The 25,339-nt window shown below is 34.1% G+C and overlaps 1 protein-coding gene across 1 annotated transcript; it reads right to left on the bottom strand.

The window, feature by feature from the left end:
* Nucleotides 1-2: 2 nt before the first annotated feature.
* LOC128990174 (N(G),N(G)-dimethylarginine dimethylaminohydrolase 1-like) lies at nt 3-23,857 on the bottom strand. The gene is given in 7 exon segments (XM_054412456.1): nt 3-2,962; nt 4,884-4,979; nt 4,981-5,013; nt 6,748-6,843; nt 11,032-11,129; nt 18,943-19,045; nt 23,587-23,857. Coding segments are annotated over 7 exon segments (810 nt in total). The 5' UTR covers nt 23,842-23,857; the 3' UTR covers nt 3-2,833.
* Between the last annotated feature and the right edge of the window lie 1,482 nt (nt 23,858-25,339).

Here is a 25,339-nt window from a genome sequence, read left to right as displayed (position 1 = left end):
TAATTACATATTTAATTTTTGATTGCACACTGTGTCACAATACAGCGAAAGACTAAGTCAGTGAATATAACAAAAGCATAATGCGAGAAAGATAATATTGGTGTTCATAACCTATGCTTGTGTGATAAATAATTACTGTCTTTTACAATTTTTACTTTTTATAACATAAAAATATATAACAATCAATTCAGTCTTTCATCAGTTATAAAATATGAAAACTTACAAACTCAATTTAAATGCATTTAATTTATTTATTGTTCCCTTGGTAGTCAATCACAACTATTATTTTCCTATTTACATCAGTTACAGTGTAAATATCTCTAACAATTCCACACAACGTCTAACGGTACTCTATGGGGTGGTGGTATCAAACATCTAACATGCTTAAATATGGTAAATTATATTTCATTAATAAAAAAAAACATTGTCAAATTTTTATATTTATGACACTTTAAATCTCAATTTGCAACATTATAGGCCTATAAATAGTTAAATTAAAACCAATGATTTTTTTAAAAGGTTCAAATTCTGTAAAGATTTTGATTTGTTTTCTACAATTTTTTACTTGATTTCAACACTAATGATATTTTTTGTACTAAATCATCACTATTACTTCTTAGTTATTGACATGCATGCACTATTTAGAATGTTGAACAAATTATTCATAAAAATACATAATTACATTTTTTTAACAAGTAAGGAAAATTAAATTGACGTTTTGTTCACGAATACGGCATGTACTGAATGAGAACTAGTTAAACAATAAACACAAATTATTTGTTTTATTAAATTAGAGAAGAAATGTATTTTATTCTACAAATACAAGATTACCGGGCTTGATTGCAGCCAGTAGTAAGCTACATTTGCTGTACTTCACATTGTTTTACAGAGTTATTAAATTTTTGTTTTCTGTTTTTGTTTAAAATGTTTAAATAATTTGGTGCTTTATGTTTAATTGGCTTCTCTTGCACAACTAATAGAACAAAGACATGCAAATTACATGATATAGCTAGCTAGGCAATCTCAAGTTTATTTAACAAACCCCAAATATGAATCATAATTAATATGTTTTATCACATCCTGACAAGCAATGGATGTATCAAGTCCCACAAGATTAAAATATTTTCTATTAACAATGATAAGTGTTGAACAATAACTAAACATGTAATTTATTATAAGAGTGGCATAAAAATAACATGACCAAAACACGTTGTAAGGTTGTTTCTTGATAAAACTAATAAATTAATTTAGTTTTTTTTTTTAATAATAGTTTATATTCTACTAGTACAACTAAAATCCCCTAAGTAGTTTGGTCAATGTTTTGCAAAATAAGACACTTAATATACGCTGGCAGTAGTTACAATAACATTGAATGAAAGCTTACTTACATAACAAAAAGCCATAAATAATAAACCAAAGCTTGAAATGCAAAAGTAAAATAGTTTTTAGGGGTATAGATCCCACAACTATTTTGAACTCAAATTACTCAATATATTAATTTAATATAAGTTGTAGTTTGTAGTCACATTTTTGATTGAACTAAATACAAGGTGAAATTGAATGCTTTGTGAGTTTGACTTTGACAAATTGTTTGTTAATAAACACTAAAAAATATTACACAAATACAGCTTAATAAACTATTACTACGATTTCAAACAAAAGAGAAGCTTCATATTTTCTTCGGTTCTTTTGCTTTGTGAACAAATATTAAGTTTATCAGTTATGCATTTTTATAATAAATAATATAAGGTAAATTAATAAACTTGGCCTAAGTAAAGTATTTATATATGGGACCTTATTGGAATAACAAACAAAAATATTTAATAACACAAGTAAAAACTGTAAAAAATAAATTATATTCATTTCTAAAGCTAGAAATTGTACTTTTTTCTAACACATTTGTCTCAATAAAAACAAACACTCATTGTTCTTAAAATGCTATTTACTCTTATTTTATAAGAACAATTACACCAATAATCTCTATTGTCACAACTAAATTTGGGGGAAGACAATTTGGGTAGCTATTAGCTAATTTTCAATTCTAATCCGCAATTAGACATTCTACATTGTACTTAAACACCAACTTACGAGATAATAACTTGGTATAAAATTATAACCTGAATTTTCATTCAGTATCCTACTGGCTATCCATCCTGGTGGGTTAAGTTTCAATAACCAAACAAAATTACCAATTTTTATCACCTTACTGACATACAACCACAATTTTAAAAATGAAACATCTTTGAATTTTTTAAAAAACTTCAAAAGATTTACACATATAGTATGTGATTTTGAAAAAATACTAATGCAGAAAAATATTGATATTTAAAACTAAGAGTAATTCAAGCTTTCAGCGTTCAGTTTAAACTCTTTGAATTTTGAGTCCTATCTGAAAAAGCTATAATTAACAATTCACATACACGTTGCATTCAAAGGAAGATAGTTTTGAACGTAGCTTATATCTAAGGATGTTTGACATCAGGACAGATCCAAGCTAAGCGTTGTGGTAGCCACCATTGAATACAAGAGGGAATGGATAAGGAATCGTGCAAACCCAAGCACTAAATTTATATCAAGAAAGTACTGCACAAGTTATTGGCAGGTCACTTGGTAATTTTTTTTTATAAAACCACCAAATAATTATTATCTTTGGTACAAGGTACGGTATTCAAATTAATACTATTAACTCTGTATTTTAGACTAACCACGATTATTTAACAAAACCTTGTTTCATGTATTTGTGTTTTACTTAGATTACTTTGACTGATTTCACTCACTCAAATTGGGTTTGCACTAAGGGCAGAAGGGAAGAGATACACAATAAGATGCAATTTTAAAGACTGCGAATGTGTCTAGATCTCCGTAGTAACAGACAACAAGAGCTAAGTCCGCTGTTGGAAGTCTTCGCTAGCTCTGAGACATTGACGGCATGTCTGGAGAAGTCTATCCTGTTGTAGAACACCTGAAATATACACCAGTCATCACCCTAAAACTCTTACCTAATTATGACCAAAAATTGCACAATGACAATACAGTTAAAGTTTGTTACACGGAAATCCTACAAATGGTCATCGAGGTAGGATGTTTCTTTAGTAGAACTGAATGTAAAGAAATATATACAGGGTGAATAAAAAGTCAAGACCCCCCCCTTTAATATTTTTCCCATTAAATATACAGAGATATCCTTTTGGTGGTCGTGCAATCTTAGCAGGAAGTTTCATTTTATGATTTTGAAATTTTTGAGTGTCCCCCCAAAAGGGGGGGTTTGGGGGTTAACTCGAATATTTTAAATGTAAATCCCCTTCAAGTGACAGCTCATTTTGAAGTGTTTACAAAAACTTAAATAATGGTGAAAATTAGAGGTCGCTATCTCTTCTCTATGCAAAATGGTAACCCGTCAAATGTTGTAGAAAATCAATGTTAAAATTGGTTCGTAATAGTAATATTGGCTACCATTTTGGTTAGAAAAGAGATAGCTACCTCTAGTTTTCACCATTCTTTAAGTTTTTGTAAACACTTCAAAACAAAGTATCAAAAAAATGGGGGTTTACATTTGAAATTTTTGATTGTCCCCCAAAAAGAGGGGGGATTTGGGGGGTAACTAAACTTTTTTCAATGTAAACCCCCATCAAGTGACACTTCATTTTGAAGAGTTTACAAAAACTTAAAGAATGGTGAAAACCAGAGTTCGCTATCTCTTCTCTATCTAAAATGGTAGCCAATATTACCATTACGAACCAATTTTACCATTGATTTTCTACAACATTTGACGGGCTACCATTTTGGATAGAGAAGAGATAGCGACCTCTAATTTTCACCATTCTTTAAGTTTTTGTAAACACTTCAAAATGAGCTGTCACTTGAAGGGGGTTTACATTTAAAATATACCCCCCAAATCCCCCCTTTTGGGGGGACACTCAAAAATTTCAAAATCATAAAATGAAACTTCCTGCTAAGCTGGCACGACCACCAAAAGGATATCTCTGTATATTTAATGTGAAAAATATTAGAGGGGGGGGGGGGTCTTGACTTTTTATTCACCCTGTATCTAAATATATAAAAGGCAAAGCCCTCACTGACTGACTCACTCACTCATCACTAATTCTCCCACTTCCCATTTAGCTAGGAGGCTGAAATTCGGTACACCGATTCTTTGGGCATTAAATATGAAAACTAAGTAGTTTTTATTCTGATCGGGCTTTCGGGCTCCGCCCCAGTGACTCTGGAGTTTCCCATGTTAACCTTATTTTCCATATTTAAAAGGAATTTCTTAGCAGCTGTTTCAATTTTAACAAGTTGGTTCTGTTCTATAATGTTCAATAGCATTAAAGTTACAAGGATTACTAACAGGGTGCAGCACTATTATTTTTTTTTTAAATTTATGACTACAGCCAATTTGCAACTAAAAGCAAGGCAAGTGAGCGGAGCGAACGAGCTCCAACCTAAAGGTGAGTGAGCGTAGCGAACGAACTTCAACCAGGACGTGATTGAGCCATGCGAACGAGCTCACTTGTGAAGTTAAACGGGGCAAAGCCCGCGAGTACAGCTAGTATAAATATAAAAAAATAAACAGGGTATATTAGTGACACTTTTTACTGTGTGTTATTCATCTATCTGTTTATTTGACAACTGACGGATGAAATCGGGACTGACTGAAGACATGATCAATTTTGGAAGTTTCACAGTTTGATTCTAACAAAACTTTGGAACATTTAGAGTGGTTTTAAAATTTGAGTTATTGTTTTGAAAAATTTAATTTGGATTAATCTCTTACTTAATATCTTAATCTCTTAATATCTTAACACAATTTTTCTAAAGAAGAAATATTTCAAGACAATTGTTGTATTCTTGTCCACGTATTCAATACAAGCATTTTTTCTTACCTTGGCACTTTCCGGGATCTCTTCGTCCGCCCTGTGTATGAGGGTGCCGTTGATGTACAGAACATTGGCCGCCACCTCTTCAGGTACCGTTAGTAATTTGGTAGCCATATGTCGCCTCCCTCTGAATCCTCTATAACAAAATGCACAAGTTGAATTAGCATAGATTCTCCACTCCATTAATCATCGATGCTGAAATTCTAAAAAATTTATGTATACGTTTGCCACACCAAATTATATTCCACCTGGACCAGATGAGGTGATTGGAATGGTTGAATAATTTTGCTACTTGGTTGTCATGAAATTGGTACAGTACCATGCCTAAATGGATTACTTTCTAGACTGTATAACTATTTCATTATTGAGGTTTATAACCAACAATTTAATAACTCAGGGGGAATAACTTGGACAGATAATGTAAGGCAAACATAGCTGTTTCAAACTCGCATAATTTCAGACACCTTGATAATGTGCCTTATACTCAATAGCAGATAGGCCCGCCGCACATTGGAGCGAGGCGAGGTGCAGGCAAAATGCAGGCAGGTGCGAAGACTTTTTCGTGTCACTGCACATTGAAGAGAGGCGGGACAGAGGTTTCCTAGCTTTGGTCATTCTGTCACGAGTAGGAGGAAGATTTTTTGGACCTTTGTTAATTCTGATTGTGAGTTTAAAATTTTGTTTTACTCTATTCGCTATCCAAAAAATTTTAAAAGCTGGTTTGAAAATGTGATTACCGTACACGAAAATAAGATTAAGCCATGGAGAGTATTTTTTAACTACTGAACTACCAGACCGGTATTTTAGAGAATATTTTAGTATGAACAAACAACAGTTCTGACGATATCCATAAGTTGATTTGAAAGTGACACTAATGGAAAGGAATGCAATGCTCAGCAACATATAGCCGTCTGAATTAAATGCTACATTACTATATCTATATCTACTATAGTTTCACTCACAAACACTAGAAAACCAACGCAGGCGCGAGCGAGGTGCAGGAAAACTGCATTCCAATTACAACGCCCCGGAGGCCTGACAGAGGCTGCAGCTGGGCTGCGCACAGCTTCTGCTCAATGTGCGGTGCTCCATTTAAATACGTGTATTACAGAATCAGCCGCGCCTCGCCTCGTTCCAATGTGCCTTACGCAGTGATCGCATAAAGATAGTTTAGAATATATACAATACAACTAAAAATAACTTTTACGGGTGTAGTAAAGGATAATTACGAGAGTTTCTTTCACTAGAACTACCTGATATTTTCAAAATCTTTCAATAAACCTCCCTGCAACTGTTAGTTAGCAATCATCAAGTTTACCCTAGGTTAAGAAGAGAATGTGTGAGTTTTCAACAGAAGTTGGCAGATCAACAATTATTGGATTGGTCATGATAATTATAACCAACTGAAAGGTTGGCGTTTGAAACATTACAATTTTACTCTGCTCTCTCCAACATCGAATGCCATTGGTCTAATACTGTACAGTGCTGTAATGTAATTATAGACATACCACGAACAAAACAACCTGCGCAGAGACAAAAAGATCACGTGGTTCGCGCCGGTAGGTGTGGCTTACCCTTCAGACCTGCGCGGCTCGAAACGGCCCAGGTTTCTTTTGTTTCTGGTATTACTATAAATACAGTAATGTGCTAAAGTGAATCTTTTTGATTAAAAAAATTAATTAAAAAGGCTAGCTAGTTAAAAAAACGGTTGTAAATAAAATAATTTACTAACGTAACTAAAACAACATACAAACCAGTTGGTTTAAAGTAAGACGCGTATAAGGGTTGTTTTTAACCTGTGTACTTGTTACCGGTACTTATTTGTAACTGAAAATATAGATAGCAACAATAATATCATACAGCCACTTACTTTAAGAACTTCCTGGGAGGATTTGCTCATGCTGATACAGAATACATCAGGCCCTGCCATGCTGACCATGTACTTCAGGTGCTGAGTGTCTCCAACCTAAGAAACACAAGGTTAAAGTAGGCTAGCTGAGGTTTTGTGGATGATAAGAGATTTTAAGTGACTCATACGTTGAGAGTTATAATTATTACTTCTGAGGCTGGAAATAAGATTTCCATCTATTCAAATTAATAACCATCCATAGGGGGTTTTAAGATTAAGAAGTTATTCTAGGTAAATTTACAGATTTGGAAATTATTTAAAATAAGTACAGTAGAATGTCGATTATCCGAAGCCCGGTCATCCGAAACGTCGGTTAACCGAAATGAAGAAAGAAGCAAAAATCAATAAAATTGTGCGCCAATCACAACTAGCAAGCGCTACACCACCGCACGGCTGCTAAGGCGGGAGGCAGGGCGGGAGGCGGGGCGGGCCTACGTGACGAAATTGTCGTGCGCGCCACTCCTACTCTCACTGACTCAGTCTCCGTCTCAAGCTCAAGTCTCAGTCACCTGTGAGCATTCGACAGTGACAGTTCGTACGGGTTTCTATTGTACTGTTTCATTCTACACTGACTATGTCGTCCAAACGTAAACGCATAGTGCAGACAAATTTCTTTCTGTACACATTCTGATAGTCCAGTTCTAAGTACTGTTGTACATGTCTGTTGCTGTATTGTAAAAAAAAATCTGGATGTTAATTAATCAAATTTATATTATTGTACAGTATCCACAGACGCGAAATCGGCAAATCGCCGCCGGCCGCTATCCCTTCCCGTCATTTCCCGTTCCCCGTATTTCTCCTGTCACTGACCGATTATCCGAAAAATCAGTTATCCGAACACCCCCAATTAATTTGGATAATCGACGTTCTACTGTAATGCTTTATTAAATTAATCATACATTTGATTGAATTTAACACTACATATATTCTTATTCCTTCATTGCCTGAATTGTATTTTGTAACTAATATTTTCATGATGATTTTGCATGAGATAATCAGTGATTAATTGTACAGGCAATGACTAAACTGATATGAACAGAATGACTGATAAGACTACAATCAGATACAAGCCCTTCTCTGATAAGCATCTCACACACTTGCTGGCGATAGTTTACTTAGGCCTTCTTGATCACTCAATATTTCATTTTTATCCAGCACTATTGTGTATACTAAATTCATTTATGACAAAAAGTAAAGTACCTAATAAATTATGGAATGAGTTTGCAAAATATTTGTGACTAATTCTAACTAGCAACCTGTGTCACTTTATGACTTTATAATCCATGATAAATTTTATATACCTATAGTCATACTTGGGAATAACTAATAGAAATTCTATCGAATAGCACTATCAGTTAGTTTTTTTTGGCTAACTTCTATTTTATTCGTTCGTTTTTAAATTAACTAACTAATAACTTCTATCAGTTACTTTTTACGGGACTAACTAATAACTTCTAACTAGTTAGAATTTTCAACTAACTTGCCCAATTATGCGGAAGCAGCTAAAATACGGGTTATTTATTTCACGTGATCAGTGAGGGTTGTGTACGTGAGAGGTCAGTGCCCTTGTAGACTAACAACGCGGGGGGTGGGGAAAGAGAAAGTCAAAGTAAAGTCAAAGTCCAGTTGCTTTGGAATGCAGTGGGCCTGTGGAAGGGTAGTGATGGCCATTATCAACACCCCAAGCAAGCACTGATGGGTGGGAAGGGGAAATGTTTGTTTGGTGATTGATATATCATCTCAAGTGTCAAAACATTGTCTTTAGTTGATGTTCATTATCTGACAAGTTTTATGTCATTTGTTTATGTTGTAGTAATGTAAAATGTGACAATGTTTGATTAAAACACAAGTACCAGGGGACCGATCTTGCTCGAGGTGTTTGATTTGTTCAAGAGGTAAAAAATAGAGCTTATAAGCCTACACATATTTTCAGTCTTACTACAATTAATTAAGTAGTAAAGTCAATTCGTTTTTGTTAGACATCCACTTATCCTCAATTTAGTCTACAAAACTTTTTAATCTGGACGATCAATCTATAAAATTTCCACAATAAGCTTCAATCAATATAAAGCTCATGATACATAACATCTGTTATCTGACGACCGTTATTGCATTAAGTTACTGGGATCGTGGAACGTTGCAACTATAATTACGGGAAGGTGTAATAACGCATCAATTCGTGCGTGCATCGTCGAAAAATACAAATCTCCTTGGCCTTTCATTTAGATTTTTAGTTCAATGTCAGTGTATATTGTTTTGCAGTAAAACACTTAATGTTTTTGAATAGTCGTAATTATTCCTTTGGTTAGTAAGACATCATACAATGCAAATGTATTATACAAGCAATTTTCAATGGCATTGAAATTGGAGGAAATCGTAGGAGCCAGTTTTAAAATCATATCGTGCGCAATCTTTACTCATATTAATAATATGCTATTAATAATATGCATATTACTAATATATACTATAATTTACCTATACTATAATTAATTATAATTATTTTTAATATACTATAATTTACTATAATATACTATAATTTATAGTATATATTAGTAACCAAGATGTGACATAAAAAAATACTTTAAAACAACTGCCCAACGAACAGCTAATTTATACTAAAACTAACTTTATTTTCTATCAGTTAGATTATCAACTAACTAATAACTTCTATCAGTTACTTTTTAAACTAACTAACTTATAACTTCTATCAGTTACTTTTTACGGGACTAACTTATAACTTCTAACTAGTTAGAATTTTTGACTAACTTTCCCAACTATGCCTATAGTTGATAAGGATGAAAACGATTATGTCTAATCATATCCCTATTATTTGCATTGCAAGCGAGGTGCGAGATCTCTTCGAGGCATCCAAGAAAATTTACGAATACTAATGAACCAACTACAGATAACCCCATTTTTGTATGGATGTAAACAAAATTGTATCATTGCCATCTGTTTTGATGTAAACAAATGTAAACTTGAAAAAGTTCAGATGGTTGACAGCAGATTTCAGCACAAACTATGAAACTTTGAAACTTATTATAAAGAATTAAACTAGTATCTTTTCATGGAACAAAGCCTTGTATTAGCCTAGTTGAATAAACAAATAAGTATTTTGTATCTTGTGTATTAGGCCCAATTCACACCGAACGGACGTCGGGCGGAGACGTGGCGCGGACGAGGCACAGACGTGGCGTGTACAATGCACACTGAATAGACGGTGAAGGGACGGTACAGTGGCGAGAAAACTTGTATGTAGACTAGAAGCTTTGGTTTTTGCTTATTTCTGTAGTTATTTATGTCAACTGAATTAGTTATTTCTGTCGACTGTGTCGATTAGTTAGTTTGGAAACAAAGGAATTTTTTAACTTCCTCACAAAATCTGTGATTGAATTTAATGTCGTCTCGCATAGTGAAAAGAACAAGAAACAACTCACAATTACTCTAAACACAAAACAATAAACAACGTTGGTAAGTACAATATTTGCAGTCCGAACAACGGGTGGCAGGAGGGCGGCCGCCCGCGCCACGTCACTTGTGTGTGCATTGACCAATTTGTTTACATGGGGAGGCGAGGAACGGACATATGTCCTCGCCTCGTCCGTGCCACGTCTCCGCCCGACGTCCGTTCGGTGTGAATTGGGCCTTAAACTCGATAAAAGTAGCACACTACAGAGGCCAACACACACCAGCTTCCGTCTGTCGACTGACAAACGCCTGCACGGCGATGATAGTACACACTGGTCTGTCGGCCCAAGGACGTGTATGTCTGTCTGCAAGCCAACACAATTAACACTAGGTGAGCAATTCAGCACAGACATCAATGCCTGGACGTTCCCTCACTCCCGTCCTTAGTGAACCTCCTCAACCTCTGCACCCCTGAAACTCTCATCATCCAACCCAAGGTCGATCACCAAATGATGACATTTGCCAAAAATATGTCTTATTCCATTCATTAGGTGTAGGCTTAATAATACTCCTCGCTGATGGAGAAAAGCAGCACAGTCTTGTCACTAATGCTGGACTCATATTTCATCCACACATTACATCATTAAAACCCTTCACACAAAGGTAGCCATGACTACTCGGTAGCTCGTGGCATGGGGAAATACAGTATTTACGAGAATCGGTGTGAGCTCACAGCCTCTGAGGGTCTCTGCGTGGACGTCTGTCAGCTGACATATGTACGGCCAGTGTGTGTTGGTCTTAAGTTGAACGTAATTCTATCCATTGTAACTGACTTACCTTGATAGGCGTGCAAGGATACTCAGGGAAGGCAGCAGCCACTGCCTTTGCTCCTGCTTCATTTGTCCACTTAGATAAGCCCACAAAGAATTCTCTACCTGTTAACAGAATGTATTGTTGTGGTTTCAACAGTCTCAATTTGAAAAGAAAACTAATGCAGACTGTATTCTACCTTAACTCAAGTACAACATGACAAAACATTAGATGTTTTGCAATAAAGACTATTTAGTCTCGCTTTGCACTTAATCCAAATAATTCAACAGTGGCATTTGAAGCTTGATTTTTTTAAATAAATTTTACTTCAAAGTTTACTGAAATTTTTATAAATAAATTAGACTTAGATAGCAACAAAATATGAGCAATACACTTCTAATTTTTTTAAACATGAATAAATCATGCAATATGTCTTGCTACTCCAATATTTGGCAGTTTGATTTATCTGAAGAGTAATCATTCATGAGTTTAAATTTAGTGTTGGATAGCTGTGATTTATTTTTAGTCATTAACAATTTAATCATCAGAAGAATAGTTATTTTATAGTTTATAAGACAATCTGTATTTTTATGTGTATTGACTTAACATTAATGTAAATCTGGCCAAATAAATGACTTATGACTTAATAAGGAAATAGTTACTGCTGTCAGCCAATTTTTATAAGTTATTTTAAAACTTAAAGCTGTGATGTATTTTGCTAGTTTGTAAGTTACAGTTTGAGTTGGTTTGTACTTCAGTTAGACGAAAGAGCATTACTTTTTGTCATCTAGTTTCTTTCACAGTCTACTACTGTAATAACATTATAAGTGAGAAAGTTTGGATGTATGGATGAATGGATGGATGGATGTTTGTGACAAGTAAACACGAAAAATACTAAACCGAAAGGGTTAACATTTGGTATGATGACAGCTAACATACCCGATTAACAAATAGACTTATTCTTATCTCAAAAATCCTTTCGGGCTCCGCCCCAGTGGCTCTGGAGTTACCTATGTTAACCTTATGAGTATTCATATAAATGAAAAGTATATAAAGCATATATGTAAAGCAGAGTACCCGTCCTCCTTAGTATCACTGCACCTAAACCATAGAAAAAAGTAAAGTTCTCATTGTGTACCACAGCTTTTTGTTGCTAGTTGGTTCAAATTAGCTGTTATCATAAATGCAAAAAATAATAGTGCTGCACCCTATTGGTAAACCTTATAACTTTTTAACGCTATTTAATATCATAGAACCAACTTGTGCAGTTGAAACAGCTGGCAAAATTCTTTAATTAAGTCTGCTAAAAAGAGGAGACGTAGGAATTGGCTAACTCTGGAACTCGCTAACTCGGTCGTGTGTCGGAACTGGCTAACTCTGGAACTGGCTAACCGTCCCAGTCAGGAATTGGCTAACTCCGGAACCCGCTAACTCGATTTTGTCCCGCGGCGGAATTCGCTAACTCTGGAAGTCGCTAACCCGGCCGCGCCCACTGCACGGAGCGTTGCCAACCTTGCACGACGAAATAGTCGTAATCTGCCGTAATTCAAAACGTCAGTGTCAATAAAGATAATTGTTTCGGTATTGGTTTCTATTATCAAATCCATTAGGGGGAATATAATAGCTACGTAGCTCAAAGCAATTAAAATGCAATTATAACATCATTAAGAAGTTATTTATTATGTTGGTTCACCTTGTGATTGTTTCTTGATGATTGTAGAGTTTTATTGAAAGTTTTATCCAAGAACATGGCAATCATAAGGTAAACCAACATAATAAATCCTTTGTTCTTGAAACTGGGAATGCCACATAAATTCTAAGGGGTTATATGGTTTTGTATTTTGCTGTTACAAGTCCAATGAAATTGTGTTATATGATTTATATCTAAAATGAATGCCAGTGTTATAGGAAAATAGCAATACATGAAAATTAGTGAGAATAGTAGACCTACCAACTAAACCACGAAGAGATTGTAAATGTAAGTGAGCTCTCAAACACGGATACACAATTTAATCGTGATGTAATTGACCCTTGTCTAATAAAGCCTTTAACCGTGTTTTATAAGTAATTCTTCAAATTAAAGGTTCGTTGTTGACTCGTCAAACTTATGTGTAAAAATATTACATACGTTTCATAACAGTTAATAGAATAATTGTAGGCTAAACCTAGGCAATTGACAACTAAAGCAATGTAAACCTAGACCTACATGCAAAAAGCTAGTTTTTTTTTTAGCCTAATCCTAAGATTTGTTTAATTTATTATTAATTTTTTTATATGATTTGGTGTTGGAAGAAGGATAGATTTAAGAAAGGTAAAGTCAAGGTCATTTTAGTTTAGGGTTTCAGTTTTGTAGATGTCAACAACTGTGTATTTTTTTAAATAGTATCCGTCGTTATTATTTTGAGTAACTTTTAATGTGGTTTACAGTAGGTTTCTAAGTGTCGCAAAAATGTCAACTTTACAAGTTGTTTACAAAAGTATGCCTATCTATTTATATGAAATCAAATGATGAAAAACAAATCTTCTCCAAATGGGTTTCGAACCTGATATCTACGTGTCGTGAGCCTCTTACCTTACCTCTAAACTATTTGTTTATTGACACAATGTGTTTTCAAGCGGTCAAATAACAGCCGACAGTTGCAATGGTCGCAATACTTAAAATATTTTTGATACTATGATTCCGTTATGACATCAAGTAGTTGAATTGTTTTTCTGGAGTTGGAGAGGAGACTATTATTTTAATATAGATTCATTAATTACAATTAGTAATGTTATTACTGTATGATACATTTGTAAATACCTAATTAATTAATTTTTCCCCTAAAAATGTTCAACTACTAAATATTTGCTTAAATAAATTAACAAACATTAATTAATGCAATTATTTGCATTTATTATTATTATGTTAACCCGTTGTTGCCCAACCACTGAAAAATTGGAAAAAAGGACAATATTTGCTGGAAGATGTTTTTGTGGATCAAATTAAGTTATTAAATATCTCCATGGTTACTTGTAACAGAAAAAAAATATTATTTGGGACTTGAGGGTCCCGTTTGGGGGACTTAAGAGTCCCGTCGGTCGACAAAGGGCTAGTACCCTATGGAGTCCAGTATGTGCTGCAGCCTGGTGGACTAAGTTTGAACTACAAGGACATGTTGAAACTGTTGCTAGGCAACAGCTACAACCAATAGCAACCCTAGAATGGCCTAATTGGCAGCAGCTGTTCTGAAAAAGCAATGCTGGGACTTAATAGTCCCGTCAAAGGGTAAGCAGGTGTTCAACTATATCTAGTCAACGCTAGTACTCAATCATCTAGTACAACTATCACAACATCATCTGTTTACATTTATTATAGATCAAATTGCTCTACAACCGTCTTAAATATTCTGCTGCAGTGGCAAGGGGTGGGGTTTGGGGTCACCCCCCCCCCCTTGACGAAAGGATTTTGCCCATAAAAGATCATAAAACCTCATAATAGTCCTAACTGTATAAATGTACATTATTGTGATTATTAATTTGCTTTTCGCATAGTCAAAGTAAGTTACAACTACAGTATTATTGCTCAATAATATTAGTTTGTCATTAACATCTTAGTTCAGTAATAAAAACTGTAACGTTTAAAATAACAACTACCGCAAGTTTTATTTATTTATTTATTTATTTATTGAGTTACATGTCATTACATTATAATAACAGGACATATTGTCAATGGTTAAATAAAGACTTAAAACTAATAGATAAAACTAATACATCTGTATTTACATAAAACAACTGAATCTACCCAAAATACAACATTTTTACATGACAAAAAAATTGAGCCAGCAGGAGTGTGAAGGTTTACTTATACCTAATTCCAGCAGTCCTTAAAATAATCTGCCAATGAAAAAAAAGATTTAGTCTTGAGCCATTCTTTTAAATAAAGTCTAAACTTATAGGGAGTTTCTAGAGTAGTTAAACTTGTTGGTAAGTTATTTAAGATTTTTGGACCAATGTATTGTGGTGATGACTCGAATATTTGTAAATTATGAGCTACAGGTTTGATAATATTCTTTTTTCTTGTATTGTAATTATGTTGAGTTTGGGTCTCCATAAAAGTAGAGAGGTTTCTATGGACCCAGCATGCTATTTCCAAAATATAGTGATCGTAAAAAGTAAGAACTTTAAAGTTTTGAAACAGTTTTTTACTAGGGGTTCTAGAGGGAACTTTGCCAATAATTCGTATTACTTTTTTTTGTAATTTAAAAATTTTTTTTGAATGAGGAGAGTTACCCCAGATCAAGATACCATATGTCATTAATGATGAGAAATATGCATGATATATTATTAGCTGGGTTTCTAGATTCGTTACTTGTGAGATTATTCTTATTGAGAAAATGCAAGGGTCTAATTTTTTACTTAAATTTTCAATTTGAGATGCCCAGTTAAGATTTTTATTCAAAATTAATCCAAGGAATTTTACATTTGGATAGAATTGGATAACATGATTATATAATTTTTTGTTAAAACATAAATATATAAATTTTATTTTTAAGCTCAATTCACTGTACAAAAAAGTAATTAATTGTTTTGTTTCCTTTGTGATATTTGCTCATAGAAATAAGAAGTTTAACCAGAGTCCAAGATTGTCTTATCTATATGGGTCAGACTTCAGGTGATAGGTAAACAAACAACCTGACTTGTGTAGAAGCTCATCCGCATGTCCACTCCAAAGGTCAACTCCTGCGCTGCCGTCTTATCAGCGCTGCCGTCTTATCTCTTGACTAATCTTAGCTCAAATATCTGATGAAACTTGAATTTATTCTAGAAAAACTTTTGTAATTTACAACCGGTTATTTAAAGTAAAAAACTGGTTCCCGAATTTTGAACAAAAATTAAAACTGAATATTCACATACTAGACACAACTCATAAAACAAATAATTTCCGGGTTAAAATTCTAAAAAACTGAGGAGCACAAATTAAACAGGTCAAGTAGCATCAGGGGCTTCCCCCACCTCCAATGTTATCCAATGTCCACCTCAATGTTATTTACTCATTGACCTTGAAGCTATCAGCCGATTCTTTGTTATGCTTCCATTTTATGTTTGTCAAATAAAAATTGTGACGTTTCAAAAACAATAATGTGAGAACCTAATGCATGTAAATAATGGTAAAACCCTAGTAAAATTAAATAAATATACAATGCATTTCAACACATTAGCATTAGACTATAGAAAGAAACACAATTTATAATATGATCTTGGTAATTTAATGAATAATGTGCATTAGAAGAGGCAGGTGACAGAAAATGATTGAGGAGACGTGTTGTTAGTTTGCAAGGCCAAAAAATTAGTACTACCAGCGGGATGCGAACCCCGCACCTTCAGGGTGTCACATTATTAATGTGACAGGGTTGGTAGCTCGTTTCTAAATCATACCATTATAATGATCAATAGCTCAAATGTAAACCCTTTTATCACAGAATATTTTAAGGCTAGAACAAACTGCAAGCTGTAAAAACTGGAGATAAAGAAAAATTGTCTACAAACATGTTCAAACTACGAAACGTCCATAAGAAATGTATGGGGGTACGACTTTTTTGTTTTGTAGTCTTTTTGCATTGCCTGTTTTGATATGTTTACTATTTCATACTATAGTATTCATGTTTACTGTTTCCTATAATAGTTTTTTTCACATATTTGTTCAAACGTCTGAGAATAATGTCCTTCTTGGTGAAAACCTACTACCGTACAGTATCTGATAGGCCTATACTGCCAACCCTAGAGTGATTATTGAAAATGGTCCATTCTTTTTTTATGACCCATTGTGCAACTGTGGGTGTAAACAGAACGGACTGTCTTGTTCTGCTTCATGAGGGGAGTGCCAGATTAATGAATATAAGAACATTGAAACAAAATGATAAGTTATTCGAATTAATAAAAATCATAACCCGCACGACAGACATAAAATAGACCTTTAAATAGTCATATTATAGCCTATCAAGGAAAATCATTCACGTCTACAAACCCGGTCTACCAAATACGAACTTGATAATTTTATTTACAGCATTTCATATATTTAATGCTATTTATTTGAAAAAGGAGCAAATTACGGCCTATGAAAATAAATATTTCATCAACAAAAGAACCGAACGAACTATCTTTTTACAAACGAATAAACAACAATTAAATTAGAATATAATAACGCATTTTACACGCTAATAATAATCATAACAATAATAATAAACATAGCCTACTTCTCAATATACTTTTATTTAACATCAACCCCATTGCTTTTACTGCGAATTATTCATTGGATACGATATTATGGTACCGATAGGATCGTAGGTTCTACACTTTCGGCAACACTGGCCAACAATCTTCGTGCTTTGCTCCTATTGGCCGGCGCGCGACGCTTCTGATTGGAAGTTAGCGAGTTCCGCCGAGGGACCGAGTTAGCGAATTCTGTCCTAGTACGGAAGTCACTAACCCGGCTCTAGAGCGGGTTAGCGGGTTCCGGAGTTAGCCAATTCCGAAACCGAACAAGTTAGCGAGTTCCTCTCATCGACCAAATTTTAAGATAGGACATTTAACATGGGGTTAGCGAGTTCCAGAGTTAGCCAATTCCGCGGACCCAAAAAGAGAAGTAATAGTAGATTGTGTGTAAAACAACAGATGTTACATCAGATTGAAGATTGTTCCCGTTGATCTGTGATTGTGATGCAGCAGGCACCTGATGACAGGAAGCTGATGTCACAATTGGGTGTCGTGGGCCTTTGACTCATTCGACTCCACTCTTACTCAATTGCCTCAATCAAACGGACCGTTTCTGTTCAGATTCACTGTGGTTTACCCTGTCACTTCGTATGAACCATTGACAACAATAATTATGTTGTGATCATTTAAATTTGCTTCCTTTAATGCAAGAAATTGATACAACACAATATAATTTTGATAATTTTCTAGTTTATGACAACCTAGTATGCAAGATTTTGACCAAGATTTTTACACTTTTAATATGTATTATGTGGTCAGCAGAAAAATATCAGTCTCCTCCTCACTTTAACTTTAACTCTCTTTTAAACCTTTGAATATGTTACTAATTAACTCACATTAGGATAAATTTGCTACCAAAGTCATACTGAAATATTTAAACATGAAATAATATTTTAAAGGCGTAATAATATTTTAGGCGTATTTTAAAGTAGGAAACATATCTAAGTATTTTTTTTTTTTAATAAAAAAAATACTTAGAAATGTTTCCTACTTTTTGTCATGTTAGTTACTATAGATTATGGCTTCTATAGACCAACCATACAGTATTGGAATAAAGACAACCGGTACTAATTTAATAAAATTTAATTTTAAAACACTATGATTTTATAATGGTGCCCTATTTTAAGTAGGCTCCCTCTAGAGTAGAATGTTGATTTTCGGAATGCCGGTCAAATGAAATCGCTGCCAAAGATGGTGAATTAAAATTTACCACCACCCCAATATTACTAAAGCAGCCGACAGGAGTGCACGTGGCACAATCTCACTTTGCAAGAATCTCAGCGAAAAGTGATCGTGCTGTAAAGTAGGTATCGTAGGTAAAGTAAGTATCGTATTGTCTCGGACTGTGCAGCTTTAGTTCTTGCTGGAACGCCACCAATCGACCTTCTAATAAAGGAACGTACAGAAGTCTATAAAAAATAAAGCAGACTGCTTCAGAGTCGATAGCATGTCGTCAAAGGGATATTTTTTTATACTAAAGTTAGTAGTAGTAAGTTAGTGGTTTGAAATAGGTAGGCCTAAGAATTAATTGAGTGACTATTTTATATATATTTTATACTAGCAGAGTTCCGTTCCTACGTACAGGGTTGGCATATAAGTATAAAATGCTTATTGAAGTTGTTATACTCAAGGTTTGTGTTTGATATGGGGGAGGACACAGTTTGACAAAATTAAAAACAAACCTACCTGTAAACAACACATCACCACCGTCTAGCTTGGCATTTTCATCACTGATCTCAACAATGGGAAGGTCTAATTCTTTTTTTAGGACTGCTCTTATAGTTTCTACCTGTAAAAATGACAGCTATTATCATTATATAGCCTACTTTTATCATTATAATTATGATTTGGGATAGGGATTGGGGACACCACTCATGTGCGTATTTAAACCGAAGAATGAGTGTGGAATGGAGTAAAAGATGGTTTAGTTGGACTAATCTATAATGTTTAATATAAATATGTTGCTAGGATAGGGAAAAACACAGAAAACATTACTACCCCACAGTTGCACAAAACTTGCAGACTAAGTGAATTTAAACATTGACTGAAGAGATTTTAACTAAAATATTTCCGATCTATTTTCTATTAAAATAACGTCTTGAGGAATGCTCAGATAACTTAGTTTTATGAATATATTTCTAACCTTGATTATATTTGTTACCGATTACTATAGGCTATATATGACTGGGTAAAAGACAATAATGATATAGGCCTAACAAAGGATTGTTTTAAGGATAATAAAAACAAACACAATAAATAATAATTTAAAAAATGGGCATGCATTTTTCAAATTGTTATTTATCAAGTTTTTAGCACTTTTTACAAAGTTCAAAAACAGTCTGGAGATAACATAAATCTACAAATCGATTCATTATAATCTAAACTTTAACTTCCCTAATCTAACCCACCTTCAAAGGACTTAGGTAATAGCCTACAGTCACAAATCCACAAAAACCTACCTACCTACCTCACATGCCTTTTTCAACTTATAAAACAACTTATGCGGTTCGAGAAGTTTAGTTGGGTTATGTTAGGATAGAATAGTGTCAATTTGTTGTTTATTCATTTAATTAAAACTGCCACCACACTATTATCATAATGGGACATAACGGTTACATGGTCAAAACCTAATCTAAGCCACTCGGTTAAGTGAAGAGAACAACGAAATGAATTCCTTCTTCATTTTTTAAAATCCAGTTAAGACCCAGATTAAATATGTCCGACCTTGAGGTGCTTATTAATGTTACAGTAGAACCCCGGTTACAGGGCTAAAGTATAAGTAATACCATTGACTATATACCTACAGTAGGTATATATAGTCAATGGTAATACGTAATGTAAAATGCTTTAGTTAAAATGGATTTATAGTTTAAAGTATTTTCTAGCCCTTTGTAACATTTCTGTTGTAGCTGAAATAAAATACTGTACTATACAGACATCCATATAAAGCCCAAAATACCCATGAACTTTTGAGAAAACTAGGGCCTACAAGACACACCCCTATAAACTATATACTGTACTTAAAATGTTCGTCATGACGAGAAACCTTGCGCAAACTATCCATTATTTCATAAATTTCCCTTTAAGGTCGTAATTCCTTTCCAAAGGAAACTTTCCATATAACTAGTTTAAAAAAACCTCAGCTGTTCTTATTTTTATGTTAGGCCTATTCTTTCAATTTATTAAAATCTGGTGTGATTATTTGCTTGTATTACTGTATCCTGTTTTTTTTTAATTTCAGCTTAACCGATCAATAGTTTTATTAATACTTATGAAGTCAACCGGGGCAACAGCTAGTTGTTTTATATTCATTTTTCCAACTCACCGCTCGTAATACATACCGTAGGCTATTTTTAGCATGTGATGGGTTAACCGACAAATTTGTTATCCGCAACGACTCTCCCCCCCCCCCCCTTTATTTTGGTTAACCTGGGTTCTACATTACATTTTAATCAGATATTTCATATAGCCTACTTAAATTAACGTACCGGTAAGTTATGTTACCTGTGTAAACTTAAGTGTGGGTTGTGAGGGTAGGGAATTTAACTTATTTACTTTAAAATGACATAAGTTATAGCCTAATCAATCAATAAATGTGACTTCGGCTATTAACTTCAATTTTACAGTGTGCAGATTCAATGTTCCTAATATAACATTAAAATGAAATTAAAACGATCGTAGTTTAAGTTACTGTATTCAGTTTTTGTGACAGCAGAAACATTTTTGCACCGGTCATTGTTTTCAGGTAAAACTCTAAATAGTTTATAATGATATATAAATTAAGTTACTATGGTAGGCTACTCTTGGTCACCCTAGTCACAATAATTACCTAAGCCTAAGTTACATTAATCTAAGTATAGGTAGGGCGCTACTTAATCGATCTTGTGTATCTGTAAGATGGAACTCTTACAGTTCTGCAAGATGCCATTCTACAGCATAAGAGAATTTATGAACTGGCAGAATTTTGATTGTATTTGACAATTTATCTCATTTTAGCGAATTTCCCATATAGGGAATTTAAGCTGTTACCGTAGGTCTCATGGTAAGACCTAGACCCGGGACCGATTTACTTTTTCGTTTTGAGGTCCCCAGAGGCCAAAAACACCATCCGTTCAAATTCATATATAGGTATATATGTGCCCGTTAGCGCGATAACTCGAGCAAAATTGATCCGATTTTGATGAAATTTGGTATAAACGTGTAAACCTACATTTATTCGAACGAGTTCGCGAACCAGCATAATCGGACCATGGGATCAGGGGTTTATGGGGGGTTTTATAGGGCAAAAATGGGTTTTTCTCATTTTTGACCCTAAAAACTTTAAATTTCTAAATTTCTCTCTAGACCATTTTTAAGAGCTTAAAAAAACAAATAATTTAGTATAGGCTATTGAAGTTTTTTTGAATGTTCATTGACTACGGAGAAAATTAAAAAAATTGTAAATTTAAAATTCCCATGTTATTCTTATGGAGAATAAATAAACTGTTCTAGTTTGCTTGTTTATGGATATATTTTAATCAAATTTGGCAATTTGGCTTATTTTATACTAAGCTATCAATATTTCAATTGAAAAAAACACACCTCAACATCTTCCCCGTAGCAGCAAACCTAACTACTCACTAAAATTAATGTTATTTAAATAGGAAATAAATCTGAAAATTTATAGGGAATAGTTTAGTAGAAATCAAGCCGGGTAAATGGAAATTCGCTTAGTAAGCTGGTTTGCTGCGACGGGGGTATTTGTATTAACATTGTATTGATGCCTTTCAAATCTCTAAGATTTTGATTAACCCTCCAAGTGTCCATACTTTAGGCCTTAATGTCCACCTATTTTTGGCGCATTTGCAAGGTTTTATTAAAACGGATCTGAGAAGCTTAAAACAATGTTAATTCTAATGTTCTATATACCATTTTGTTTGGAAAATCATGGGCTTCAATATTATATATAAAACATAAGGAACATTAAAAAAAAAAAAAAAATTTTAGGTAAAAAAAAATATTATTTTGAAAATTTTCAAAAAAAAAATAAGTTCGCGCTCAATGAAATTGTATAAATTATAGGCCTATAAATATTTGAAAATAGCCACTTTGTTCTAAATTTTATGAGGATTACAAATATATAATAATATAAGGAAGTAGATTTGCAAATAAATAAGTTATGGGCAAAAAACAGATTTCAGTACATAGCGTTTAGCTAAGAATGCATAGCCTAACCATAGCTAGGAATCTGGCTGATAATTTACATCAATATCACTACTTACTTCTTCAGGATCATCAACCAGCACTTCAAAACCACTTAAATCTTCTTATAATGCAACACGTATATCACTACTTTTGATTTTTAACACTAAAACAATGATAAACGTAATAAAACACATCAGTCATCGGTCCGAGTAATCTAGCTGTTTACAAATACACGCACGTCAGCTGTCTGCTACAATTACGATCGGCTCAGAGAACGTACAGCGCTGAGACAGACCTCTGGAGAAAGCTTAGAATATTACGGAAAGAACGATACCTAACTCGATCCAGTTCAATCCGATTCAGTCAGTCATAGAGCCTTCGCCGTAAACGATGTCTGCGTGTCGAAAAATCGACAAGTAACACTACACAAAGTGTGCTGCTTGTCGAATTTTCGTCAAGTAACACTGGGAGGGTTAAAGATTTTCTGTCTGTCTGTCTGTCTTGTGCACTTATTTTTGTTAATATTACTAGGCCCTAACTTAACTTACTGATAGAGATGTAGATGAGTAAACATGAAAATCAGTAGGCCTAACTTATTTTAAATCTATTCTTATTACTTAGGCCTAACTTAATGCACAAATTAATGTTCGAGGCTCTTCTCTGTGCATGTGCAAGACAAAACTACCCAGGTAGTCTAAAAAAATGACCCAGCATGCCGTCGTGGTGGACACTACAGCACGCCGCTGTAGTGCTGTGTGACTTGTGTCATTTGTTGAACGATTTTTTTAAAGTTCATGCTTGGTGTGGCGTGGCCTTATAAACAACAATCACTTAACCTACCAATGGGATTGTAACTTGGGCCTGAATCAAAATTCTGCCTTAATATTAGAGGTAAATTACAAAAAAAGGGGCAAAACATCTACTTACTTACTTACTTTCCGTGTCCGGAAGTAAGCTGAGTACAACCATGGAAGAAATGTAAATTATTTTCAAAATATTTAGGCCTAGTCAAGCGAATTGAATCTTTATTTTTAACCTAAAATAACACTTGGGATTTAGATCAATAGGTATGTGGGAAGAAAAGATTGTTTATGGGCATGAATGTCAGACTTTTATTTCTAAGTGAACAACAGTAAGTAATCATACCTCTTTTAATCTGGCAGGATTTCCAGGTCTTGTAATCAATGCAATACCATTACAAACAACTGCAGTGTCCTCAACAAACACACACTCTGGTAAAGATTCGTCAGGTGGGAGTTCTATGACGTCCAATCCGATATTCCGAAGTAACCGCACATAATTTTCGTGCTGTCGCTTTGCTTCTTCAAAATTAATATCCTTAGATTTAAACGAATTTGGTATACGACTTACAACGGCATGAGTATACTTCAACGACGCCATTTTGAACAAGCAGATCGTTGATTTGGGCTGTCAAATTGACAGTTGACACTTCATTGACAAGTCCGCAAAATTAATTATCTGGAAAAGAAAAAAAACTCCATAGAGTTAGCTGAGTTCTAAATGTTCTTATGTAATATCATGTATTACACTGTATTACGATTTCTTATACAGAATAACAGAGAATGTCTGAATATGAACCGACACAGTACAGTTGTTGTCATGGGAGACCTCAATATTAATTTAGCTTGTGATACAGTTCCGGCGCAAAAACTCATTACCTACATGGCATCCTTTGACTTGCAAAATATTATAACGTCATTACTAGAGAAGCACATGGATCTCGCAGTCTCATTGATCATGTGTTTACTGATAATAAGAGTGTTGATAGCTCAGTTATCATATCAGGACTCTCTGACCACAGTGCCCAAACTGCAACTTTTCATTTTAATAACATCATTCAAACCCCAAAAGCCCTATATAAATATGAGAGACTTTTTTCAAACTCAAATATAGAATCGTATCATCTATCTAAGGAAACTTGGGATGAAATATATAATGCAGCAGATTTGCAAACAAAGTTTGGAGATTTTTTATAAAAAAATAACCACTTGTTCAAAAACTCTTTCCCAATTAAAATAAAGAAAATAAATAAGAATAAACCTCGAAAAAAAGTCCATTCAAATGAAATAACAAAAGTCAAGGAACAGCTACTCGTTTTATATAACATGACAAAACGTCTTGAATCCTCCCATTATTTGAGTCAAAATTACAGAAAAATGAAAATCCAGTATAGACGATTAATAAGAGAGAAAAAGTCTGAGGCAACACTTCAAAGAATAGAGAAGTCCAATAACAAAGCTAAAGCAATATGGTATATAATAAACCAGAGTAGACAGTCATCTAATATGAAACCCTCCGAAATAATTCTTTGAGAATGAAGACCATGAGCCGATCAGTGACCCCAAAGAAGTGTCCAACAAGCTAAATACATACTTTGCAGACATAGAGAAAAATTTTAATCTCCCCCCCAATAACTCTCCAAATTCACACATGATTAACCCCAGCTCCATGTTTCTATATCCAACAACTGAGGAGGAGATCTTAGATGCGATCAAAAGCTTAAAAAACAAGAAATCGGCTGGTGTTGATGAGATATCACCCTTCTTATTAAAAAAGGTTGCAGCTTGCATAGCAAAGCCATTATGCCACTTAGTTAACGTTTCATTTTTAAATGGTTCATTTCCCGAAGCACTTAAGGTGTCTGTGTAATAAGACCAATATTCAAAAAAGGGGACCCTAAACTTTGCAGTAGTTACAGGCCAATAACCGTTGTATCTGCCTTTTCTAAGGTATTTGAAAAGATCATGCTGAACAAGATGTGGAATTTTCTAGAAAAACAAAATAATTTTCAAAAACCAACAAGGATTCTTATAAGGTAAATCCATCACATCAGCAATGTATAACTTTATAACTGAGGCGATACGAGAACTAGACAAAG

The sequence above is a fragment of the Macrosteles quadrilineatus genome, unplaced genomic scaffold (assembly GCF_028750875.1).
Source record: "Macrosteles quadrilineatus isolate MER2022 unplaced genomic scaffold, UCM_ALF_1.0 Scaffold_3__2_contigs__length_128488019, whole genome shotgun sequence".
NCBI lineage: Eukaryota > Metazoa > Arthropoda > Insecta > Hemiptera > Cicadellidae > Macrosteles > Macrosteles quadrilineatus.
The sequence above is the reverse complement of the archived record's forward strand: the minus strand, read 5'-3'. Positions and strand labels throughout refer to the sequence as shown.